Source organism: Carassius auratus, chromosome 43 (genome assembly GCF_003368295.1).
Source record: "Carassius auratus strain Wakin chromosome 43, ASM336829v1, whole genome shotgun sequence".
NCBI lineage: Eukaryota > Metazoa > Chordata > Actinopteri > Cypriniformes > Cyprinidae > Carassius > Carassius auratus.
The window spans coordinates 1,207,848-1,219,822 of record NC_039285.1 but is presented as its reverse complement, the minus strand read 5'-3'; the positions used below and the strand labels follow the sequence as shown (position 1 = coordinate 1,219,822).

General features: G+C 32.9%; 1 protein-coding gene across 1 annotated transcript in view; it reads left to right on the top strand.

Annotated features, from left to right (window-relative positions):
* Positions 1 to 11,975, top strand: part of LOC113061392 (potassium/sodium hyperpolarization-activated cyclic nucleotide-gated channel 3-like) — a 49,346-nt gene that overhangs the window by 30,082 nt on the left and 7,289 nt on the right. Inside the window, exons 4-6 of the mRNA XM_026230450.1 lie at positions 959 to 1,177; positions 11,280 to 11,426; positions 11,513 to 11,753. Coding sequence (XP_026086235.1) covers positions 959 to 1,177; positions 11,280 to 11,426; positions 11,513 to 11,753 — 607 coding nt within the window. The remainder of the gene's footprint in view (positions 1 to 958; positions 1,178 to 11,279; positions 11,427 to 11,512; positions 11,754 to 11,975) is intronic.

The following is an 11,975-nucleotide window of genomic DNA, read 5'->3' as shown; positions in this document are numbered from 1 at the left end:
TAATTTTTGTATAATGAAATTATTATAGTATTTATTCATATATTTAATTCGTTTTAATTTTAATATTTTCCATTTTCATTTTATTCAAAGTTTGAGTCATTGTGTGTGTGTGTGTGTGTGTTTGTGTGTGTATGTGAAAGAGATAGAGAGAGAGAGTGTGTGTGTGTGTGTCTGTGAGAGAGAGAGAGAGAGAGAGAGTGTGTATTTGTGTGTGTGTGTGAGAGAGAGATAGAGTGTGTGTGTGTGCGTGTGTGTGTGTGAGAGAGAGAGAGTATGTGAGAATGTGTTGCGTGTGTGTGTGTGTGTGTGTGTGTGTGGGAGGGAGAGAGAGAGAGAGTGTGTTTGAGAGAGAGAGAGAGAGAGAGTGTGTGTGTGTGTGTGTGAGAGAGAGAGAGAGATAGATAGAGTGTGTGTGTGTGAGAGAGAGAGAGAGTGTGTGTGTGTGTGTGTGAGAGAGAGAGAGAGAGAGAGAGAGAGAGAGAGTGTGTGTGTGTGTGTGAGAGAGTGTGTGCGTGTGTGCGTGTGTGTGTGTGTGTGTGTTGATGTGTATGAAGCTTTTATCAATTCATTTTATTTTTTCAATTTTAGTCGTTAAATGAAAATGATTTGGGCTGAATTTTTTTTTTTTCTTATATATTTAATTATTATTTACATTTACAAATGCTTTTATGATTTTACTTTCAGTTTTATTGAAAGAAACTATTAAAACTCCTTTATACACAAGACTGAAACGAGGAAGATTTGAGAATGAGTCTAAACAAATTTTCTTGAATTGAAAAACAGAAAAAAGAATAATCATCACAATATATTATAATGTAGTTGATTTTTACATCCCCTGCAAAGTCACTGTGAACACATGAATATTAAGGTACATCTGCAGGTAAACACTGTGTAGTTCATCTCTCAGGAGGACAGAAACTGTTAGTGATGGTCTCTCGCCCTCTCTCTCTCCTGTCAGAACGACACGTGGGGTCAGCAGTATTCTTACGCTCTCTTCAAGGCCATGAGTCACATGCTGTGTATTGGATATGGCATGTATCCTCCAGTCGGCATGACGGACGTGTGGCTGACCATCCTCAGCATGATCGTGGGTGCCACCTGCTACGCCATGTTTGTGGGCCACGCCACGGCGCTGATCCAGTCGCTGGACTCCTCGCGCAGGCAATATCAGGAAAAGGTGAGTGTCGTCCAGTTAGTTAGTTAACATAATAAGAAGATCGGAGAATCAACAGTGCTGCGTTAGGGTCGTGGTGACTCTTGTGCATGAGAATGATGTGTGAATTATGGGTGAAGTGTGCAATTTCTTCTGTTGTGGCATCAAAATAAGGTCAGAAATAAATCTAAGTACATATTTTGATCATATTAACAGTGTTTTCTCATGCAAGAGGAGATGGCTAATTCAAGAGGTCCAAGACAGAAAATCAGTGCATGACTCTAACCTGGTATAAAAAATGGGAATTATATAAATTACCGTATTTCACACTTTTTTTTCATAGTTTGGCTGGTCCTGCGGCTTATAGTCAGGTGCAACTTATTTATCAAAATTAATTTGACATGAACCAAGAGAAATTAACTAAGAGACATGAACTAATAGAAAACATTACCGTCTCCAGCCGCCAGAGGGCGCTCTATGCTGCTCAGTTCTCCTGTAGTCTACACTGAAGACATAGAGCTCCCTCTTGTGGATGTAGACGGTAATGCTTTCTCTTGGTTCTAAATAAATGCGACTTATAGTCCAGTACGACTTATATATGTTTTTTTCCTCATCATGACCTTCTTTTGGACTGATGCGACTTATACTCAGGTGCGACTTATAGTCCGAAAAATACGGTAATACTTTTATTGAACAAAGATGTTTTAAATCGATGATAAATATGTTACAAACGATTCCTTATTCTGACCTTTCTATTCATCGATGAAACCTGAAACCATTCTACTCAGCTGTTTTCAACATTATAATAATAATTACTCTATTAGCATGATTTCTGAAGGATGATGCGATTGGAGTAATGATGCAAAAAAATCCGTTTTGAAATCGCAGGAATAAATTACATATTAAAATATAGTCGAATAGAAAGCAGTTATTTTAAATAGTAAAAATATATCACAATTTTTCTGCTCTTGCTGTATTTTGGATCAAATAAATGTGGGTACCAGGTCTTTTCTTGGTGGTTGCTACTGTATGTAGCAATACAGTGAATTATTAAAAGAACTACAGACTCAGTTAGAGAGTTCAAACTTTGAAACTGTGAGGTTAAATTCATGAAGCAAGAAAATCTGTGGAGGAAGAAAGTCAATTATGTAGAATATGAGTCCAGCTGGATGACGGCGTGACACTAACAAGATTACCACAGTTCCTGCCGACTACTTTAATTCATAATAATGCACTTATAACAGCACATAAACAACCAACTCCAGAGAGCAGATTTTAATATGCAGTGACGGGGAGTTTTAGCTCTGGTGATTGAAAATAAATTCAGAAGGGCTTTCTGAAACAACACCAAGTATTAAACTTGAGGATGTGCGTCATCATGCAGCATCCGTGCTCCAGTTTAAATAAAACAGAGTTGTTTTTGTAGTTGCACTTCTGTAGTTTTCTATGAAGTCTATATGATGTGTGGAGAAGCACCACAGTTTCACATTTAACCATTTCTTTGGTAAAAACGAATATTGGATACACAGAACTCAAAGGTGTGTACTAAAACCCGCCAAAATAAAAGTCCAGCTTAACTTGAAGAAATTAGGACAGAAATATATCACTATTGGACAGCCGAACATACTTGTCAAAGTATTAACAATAAAACATGATTTTACAATGTGTATTTATTTTACATTTTTTACAAACATTTCAGACAATTTTTTCGTCCATTAATCCCTAAACAGTAATCCTCTGTTGTGCAGCACTTTGTTTGAAAAAAAAAATTAATTTAAATATATATATTTTTTAATTTATTAAATTTAATAAATGTATTAAATGATTACAATTAAAATTTAATTAAATTAAAATTTATTTTAAATGTATTAAAAACATTATGTATTAATTTCAGTACCACTGTTTTTGAAAATTAGAATTTCTGAATCAAAAAAAAAATTATTGTTGCAATTTTGATCAATTATTATATTTTCAAATTTGATGAATTAAATTAATTAGACATATTTTGTATGATTATTCAAATTTATTTAAACCATTAAAACAGAATCTAGAAAAAAAATACAATCTGTGAATTTTTTTTAATTACATTTAGGAAAAATAAAAGAGATTTCATGAGGCCCAAGCTATGGTGCTTGTGTTGGTTTTTACAGTATTTTACCGTATTGTGTTTCTATGATCTTCTGGTCTGTAGATGTGGTTGGCTTCACTGAAATCCAATTTTATGAAAGAAATTAATAAATAAATGCAGACTCGGTGAGCAGAAGAGACTTCTTTCAAAACAAAAATGTCAGTGTATTTTCTAGTTGAACTGAATTGCTGGTATACAGTATAGCATAATTAATTAACTTTTTAATATATGTGTACATTAAAAATTTCTGTCTTATGCAGACTCATGCAAAAGTGGTGCAACTGTTTAGAGAATTAATGATCGTTCCAGTTTAATTCTGTCATCTGGTTTAGAAGAATTTCACAAACTCCTTCATCCTGATAATGAGTCGGCTGTGCACTCTGTCCCGGTACATCCTGGTCTCGTCTCGTTTCGTCTGGTCTGTTGGCCTGTTTTTGGAGATTCAGTGGGTTAACCAGCAGTTTGTTGTCTGGGTGGATCCGTTAATGCGCCGCCCGTCCCATTGCAACCTGCTCCCATCGCAACGCTTCTCTCGATTCAGACCCTGGAGCCAGGAATCCTGTGGAGGAGACGTTAGCACGGTAAACACAGATCAATCTGGAGGCGAGGGAGGTGTGTCCATCGTTTAGCTTGACTAATGTGCTCTCAGAACATTTCCCTGAGCTGTCGGAAGACATATAGACAGGAAAGACTGTGTGTGTGTGTGTGTTTAACAGATAGAGACAGAACGACACACACACACACACACACCTGGCTGAGTGACAGAACCCTTTCCTTGTCCAGGAAAGATGAGACGTAACCTGATGGAAACCTCACATGCTCGAGAACAGCCATGTGACGTTTGGTTTGTGAAGAATTCACATGGAGTAAAACACACACACACGCACACACACACGCACACACACACACACACACACACACACACCCACACACACACACACACACACACACACAGACACACACACACACATAGATAGATGCACAGGGCAGGGAAATAATTTTAATATCTCAGGACAGATATCAAAAGAAAAAAAAAATTAATATTATTTAATATTTATATATTTCTATAAACGAATACATTTGTAAATATACCAAATATCATGCTACAAAAAAAATTCCTAAGTTTAGGTCATTTAATCTGAACCTTTAAATAACTATTAAATAATTATTAAATATTTTTTTTTAAAAAACTTCTTATTTTAAATTATAAAATGTAATACCTTAATCTTTTGTAACTATTTACAAAATCAGCAGTTAAACTAATTATACTTATACATCTCACACACACACACACACACACACACACACACACACACACACACACACACACACACATATATATATATGTTTTGCTTGTTAAAATCTCCTTAAATTCTTTAAGTAGTTTGTAATCTGGCTCCATAATAGACATTCAAACATAGCCATGTATTATGATAAAATTAATTAATTAATATATTTTATTTTTATTGTCAATTTTATTTAATTTTTTATAATTTTTTGATGCATGAAATTAATTCTTAAGTAGTTTGTGATCCGGCTGCATGACAGACATTCAAGCATAGCCGTGTATTATGATGAAATTTAATTTATGTTATTTCTCTTTCATATTCTTCCATGCATAAAATCAGTGTCTTCAGTTAAAATCCTTAAGCCGTATCTAGATGACACACTTAGATACATTAGATTTGTTGAAATTATGAATATATTTTCAAACCTCTTTAAAAGTCCAGATCTCTCCAGAAACATCTTGCACAAGCGCTGTTCTGTGTAAAATAATAGAAAGAAGCTAATATTTGCAGCTCACACAGACGGTGGATGACATTATCATGAGAATGGCCAGCTATAATCTGCAGTGAATGGAGGGTTGTGTTGTACTGCGCTCGTGTCTATCAGCGCTGGCTAATATTAGCTTCATAAAGAGAGAGAGAGAGAGACTGGGACTGAAGGAAAAAGAAGATAAAACCATGTTAAATCAGTTCACAAATAGCACTGAACGCTTTATTCGTGAGCTGGATTGCATCTTGAATCAATAACACACTGATCCCAGATTTTCAGATAGTTTTATCTATTAATTAATTAACACACCACACATCAATGGAAAGCTAATTTATTCAAACCCAAGACATGTTTTGTGGTCCAGGGTCACATGTTTTGTAAAAAGTCAGGTTTTGATCGAGATTTTCATTTTTGGGCGAACTTACACTTTGAGAGCTATTTTTTAATTACTTGCAAAAATGCATGAAATATCGTACTCAATCATACTCTATTACTAACGGGATGTTAATATGAAAGTGTGCCGTTACAGATGCACATTCATAAAATACATTTGATGTAATTTGTTATAATTTTAATTTTAATATAAAATTATATGTACATACTGTTTATTGCAAAAACTGTGGCCAAAATACAATTGTTTTGTTTAATCTTACTGTAGGAATAAATGTGCATCAGCAGAAAACGATGCACTTTTAATATGTCACACATGTTTGTGAATTGGGATGCAGCCGTGGATCATCAGACGTGGGACAGCACGGTTGACTCACACATGCTCTTTCATGTGGAGACAAGAATACGTTATCATCTCAAATCAAAGACTTTTCACCTTCAGATGGCGTGGGAGAGAACGAGACGGTAAAGCCTTATTAAAGAGAGCAGTGTTGGAGAAAATACTCTCCTGAAACTCCCCATTTCTTTTGAGTGAAGTATCCCGTTCGAAAAAAATAATCCAATGTAATCCACTCCAAGAAACCTACATCTGAAGCTGTTTTTAGATTATAATGTGTATAGTATATAAATTAAACTGTTATCAGTTATCTGGCACAAAACATTGAGGATGACAATATTAAACTAGAAACAACATCATTTACATTTTTTCTGGTTTGACTCCCAGATTTTCAGGCTTTTGCTCTTTCTTTTATCTGGTTTGATGAAATTCCCATGAGAGAGCTCCTCTGGTGTGTGTGTGTGTGTGTGTGTGTGCATGTGTATGCGTGCATGAGTGAGTGTGTGTGTGTGTGCGCTTTCAAAAGCAGCGTGTTTTGACCTGTCGGTCCCAAGCGGCGTAAGCATCCCTGTCCATCATTCACTCTGAATCTTTAATTAAACTTGTCAATTATACTTGAATATCCTTGGGGCTGATAAATGAAAACTTTAAAGCTGATTGTATTCCGTAGATGTCAAGTCTGTGTGTGAGAGAAAGCAAAAGAGAAGCCCTTTCGAAACTTCCTGTATCAGCAGGAAGAAGAGATGCTGGCAGATTTCAGAGGTTATTTTATCCCCAGTTAACCCCATGGCACTAATCTCATTTAGTCTTCTGCCGAACTCCACTTTCGTCCTCTGAAAGCACTCCCTCGCTCTATGTTTCACCGCACTCACACACTTTCACGGTCGCTTTTCTTTGCCGCTTGAATTTGTGGTGATGACATCATTAGGAATAGATCTGTGGCAGATGCAGCGCTTCTTCAGAGGTGTTTCTACATTTAACAAATAACATTTTCATAAACATTAACTGGCAAAAATTAAATTAAATTAAATTAAATTGTTATTACAAAATGTTACTATCAAAATTAAATATAGAAAATAAAACAGAAATATAAAAAATATTTACAAATTAAATATAAATAATGAGATATAAAAATATACAAACAAATTAAGTACAAGTAATACAATTATATGAAATGTAAATAGAATTTAAAAAATAATAATAATAATAATAAAATATATAAAAATGATCAATATAAAAAAATACAAATATACAATATACAACATTTTCTGCGGAAACCCAACAAAACCCCTCAAATTATAAGACATTTGAACAAGTTTAACATTGTGAATCGGGCTAAAGTAAGGAAACTGGTTATGTACTTGCTCAAAAATAGATTTTGGATCATTTTTAACCAAAAAATTTTACGGACTGCAACTTTAAGGCAAGACTTCAGACTGATGAAAAGAAATAATCCAAGATACACTTGGATTGATGAGTGATTACTTTATTGAATTTTATCTGTTTGCATCTGTAGATTCCAATTAAGATGTAAAAAGACTTTCTACAACATTAAGTTCATTAAATTGGATAAAAAGATAAATCCAAAACTCTCAACAGAATCAAACAATGTTCAGGTTGTTTCCATTGTTTCAATGTTTCCGTTATGGCCATAACAAAATTTACAAGACACTTAAATTAAAATGCAAATATAGAAATAAAAACAGACTAATAGCGAAACTGTTATAGCATCTCAATAATACTCAAATATGTTGTATCCTAAGATATTAGCCCATGTGAGCCTGGTTAATTACAGTTTGTGGGTCACTGTGACCTTAATTAAGCGCAGCAACCTTTATGAGAGCTTTGTGAATCCTACATTTTATTCTGCATTTTAAATATCTCATAATAATGCTGTGCACTGTTTCAATAAGGGTTTGATACACTATGTTTCCAGACCATTTATTGAAATTAAGATGCAAAAACAGATTGTTCGGGACTAAAATGAATAAATAAAAGCTCCATGGAGGTAGATATGTGTGTGTGGGAGCTACTTTTATCCTCTTGCTTCTGGAAAGCACAGCAGACGAAGCATTGAGCAGCAGTTTACCTGAAACAGACGAGTCTTTCGATGGAGTCTATAGAGACCAGTCACAGCCTGTGATGCAAATTCATCCCGTTCACACGGTAACCAGCTGTAGCCATGGATACCGCTGGAGGATGCTGGGGTGGCCTGTTTATGATCACGGCATCAAAATATAAAATATAATTATTATAATAATTGATAAGAATTTATCTTATTTGTCTCAGCACATTTGTGGACTTGATATCAATGATATGTCAATGTATGCAATATTTCTTATTTAGTTTCATATTTTGATTATTATTATTATACTATGACCTAAATATTAGATTTATTTTACATTTTACATACAAATATTACAGTAGTAACTATTCTTATTTTGTAAAAAAAACTATATATATATATATATATATATATATATATATATATATATATATATATATATATATATATATATATATATATATATAATCAATATAATTATTATAATTATTATTATTAATATTTTTATCAACATTATTTCTGCTACTACTACTACTAATTCTACAATGAATCACTAGAGTAGATATATTTCTTATTTTTTTAAACATTTTAATATTATTTTCATATATTTTCTTAATAATATTTACATAAAAATATTAATAATAGTTATTTATTTTTGTTATTGATGTTGTTATTGTTTTTGTTATTATTATTATTACAAAAAAAATGCCAACCCTCAGAAATTATTAATATATTTTTTTATACTTTTATTATTTTACAGTGAAATAACAAACTGTAATATGTCTTATTTTATTTAATACAATTATCAATGTTATTATTATTGTTATATTTATACTGATATATATAATCACATTTTCAGTCAGCTTCTGTGTGTGTGTGTGTGTGTGTGTGTGTGTGTGTGTGTGTGTGTGTGTGTGTGTGTGTGTGTGTGTGTGTGTGTGTGTGCTGAATATGATCCATGGGCAGAGCCTAATTAAAAATCAGCACACACTTGCAGAGGTCAGCGTGTGTGTGTGTGTGTGTGTGTGTGTGTGTGTGTGTGTGTGTGTGTGTGTGGTTTGTAGGTGAACCGTCACAGTCAATGGAACAGCTTCATTGAGATGTGCACATGAACAGGGGAAGATAGTTGTTTGTCATTCAGTATGAAGGATGAGAACTACAGAATCAGTGAGTTTCTACTGCACGAGGAAAGCAGGGAGAGTTTACTCATCCTCAGCATTCACTTCAGTAAAAACTACATTTGAAGAATCTTTTCTGTGCTTTCATGTAGCTCAAACAGCACTATCTGATAATCCAATGCATGTAAGTCGCTTTGGATAAAAGCATTTCAAAGTGTATAACAAGTGTTAATGGTAGGCTCATCTGTTATCCTATTCTTCATCAATGCTGAACGTTCTGCTGAACGTCTTTAGTGTTGCACAACAATATTGAAAGAAGCCCTCTGTTGAATGACCATACAAGTATAAGCTTGACATAACTAGAAAACATTAGAAATTCCCATAGCATTTTTATATCTTATTCATTCATATGACTCTTCCAGGTCTGGAAAAGTCTTTTTTTACCACAACAAAAACAAAAAAATAAAATAGATTAAAAAAAATAATTTATAATAAATAATAATAGGCCTATTTAATATATTATAATAAATATATATATATATTTTAGTCTTTTTTTTTTTAGATTTGTGTTTTTATAATTTGTCAGTATTACTATTTTATATAGTTTTCCTTACAATTTGTATTTTTTTTTTTATGGTTTTAGTTAAAAACCCTAATAATAACAACCCTATATCCGGGTTTTCTAAGACCAAAAAACAGTAGCTTTTTTAATGTTTTAAATCATCTTTTAGATTTTGTTAAAACAGGCTTTTCTTCTAGATGTTGTCTTAGAGTTACACAAATGTGTTTTAGTTTTCAGTGACACATCAGCCAATCAGAAAAGATGATGTGTAAGATATATTTATGAGGAGCAGCATTTTGGACCAATGAGATGAGGCTGTGGGCGGAGCTACTCAAGATGACACTGAATAAATAGAACACGTGATTTGTTGAGAGCAAATTCAGTGTGTGAGTTGGTAATTGTAATTCAACAGGAGTGTGTGTGTGTGTGTGTGTGTGTGTGTGTGTGTAGGTCAGTGAAGATCTCAGCACTGTTGCTCTGTATTCTAGAAACCTTTGATCTTCCTGTTCCTCTCTCACCGTGTCTCATATACACTCGGTGGCAGGTTTTTCTGATTCTACTAACTTTAATGCATTTGATGCAAATAAAAATTATAAAAAAATAAATGTAAATAAATGCTTACAACTTAAACATTGTCAAATAAATATACATATTTAATAGTTTATTTATGAAAACATTTTTTTAAAATGTAGTAGAATAATTATTTAATGAATCATAAAAATATATTAATAATTATATTAATTTTACCTTTCACCTTTTACATATCTTGTAACACAATAAATGGAATTATATAAAATGCATGTGTTTTTTAGTGCTGCCCTGAATAAGCTATTTATATTTATAACAGATGTTTACATATAGTCAAAATATGATCTGAATTTATAGAATAATAGAGCTAATATAATATACTTTTCAAAATGAGAAAATAAATAGCCATTTTTAAGTTTCAAAATGTTTTGATGCATTAACGCATGTTTTAACGCATGTAGTTACATTTAAGAAAATAATTACATTTAATAAATAATTTAATGGATTAAAATAAATCATTTAAAATGCAACATTTAACATAGCAGATGTTTACACATAATCCACAAGTCAAAATAATATCTGAAATGATAAAAATTATAATATATTAAACATTTTAAATTAAACATTTGATGATATGAATTGGTATTAGTTATGCATAAATGCATTAACCATAAACTAGTCCGTTAGAAAAAATGATACAAATAATATACAAAATATATAATATAAAGCATTTTAAATGAAATATTTGTTTATAATATAATATAATATAATATAATATAATATAATATAATATAATATAATATAATATAATATAATATAATATAATATAATATATGTATTGATATTTTTTATGCATAAATAAATTAACCATGAACTAGTCAGTTTAAAAAAAAGTATTTAAAAAAATATAATATACAAGAAAAATATATATAAATATATAATATACAAAATATTTAATATAAAGCATTTTAAATGAAACATTTTTTTATTTTTAAAATATAATGTATTATAATATGTATTTGTTTTATGTATGCAAAAATAAATTAAACAAAAACTAGTCAGTTAGTAAGTAGTAGTTAGTAACAAAAAGTGTCCACTAATCACTGATACAGTGTTGTTTAATGTTATTAATGTTACATCAGCAAGAAATCATCATGTTTCAAAGTGTGTGTGTGTGTGTGTGTGTGTGTGTGTGTGTGTGTGTGTGTGTGTGTGTGTGCAGTACAAGCAGGTGGAGCAGTACATGTCCTTCCATAAGCTTCCAGCGGACATGAGGCAGCGGATCCACGATTACTACGAGCACAGATACCAGGGGAAGATGTTTGATGAAGAGAGCATTCTGGGAGAACTGAATGAGCCACTGAGAGAGGTGAGGACACACAGGTGCATGCTGGGTAATGTGTGTGTCACTGTTTTATGCAGAGGTGCATTTCCATTTTGCGTTTCCCTTCGCAGGAGATTGTGAACTTCAACTGTCGGAAGCTGGTGGCATCGATGCCGCTGTTTGCCAACGCGGATCCCAACTTTGTGACGTCGACGCTCACCAAACTTCGCTTCGAGGTCTTCCAACCTGGAGATTACATCATACGGGAGGGAACCATGGGAAGGAAGATGTACTTCATCCAGCACGGCGTGGTGAGCGTCCTCACTAAAGGAAACAGCGAGACCAAGCTGTCAGACGGATCTTATTTTGGAGGTACAAATGAATCCCAAACGTGGATCCTGCACTCAAGCACTCACACACATTCGTCCAGCTTTAATAATCATAATGATGGATTAGACATAACAAAAGTGAAAACTTCTGAACGGTTTATTCATCTGTGAATGCTGAAAAATAAAACGCATCACCGTTTCCACAAACATTGTGCAGCACGACTTAACAATCAGAAATGTCACATGACGTTATGTCTCAGGTGAT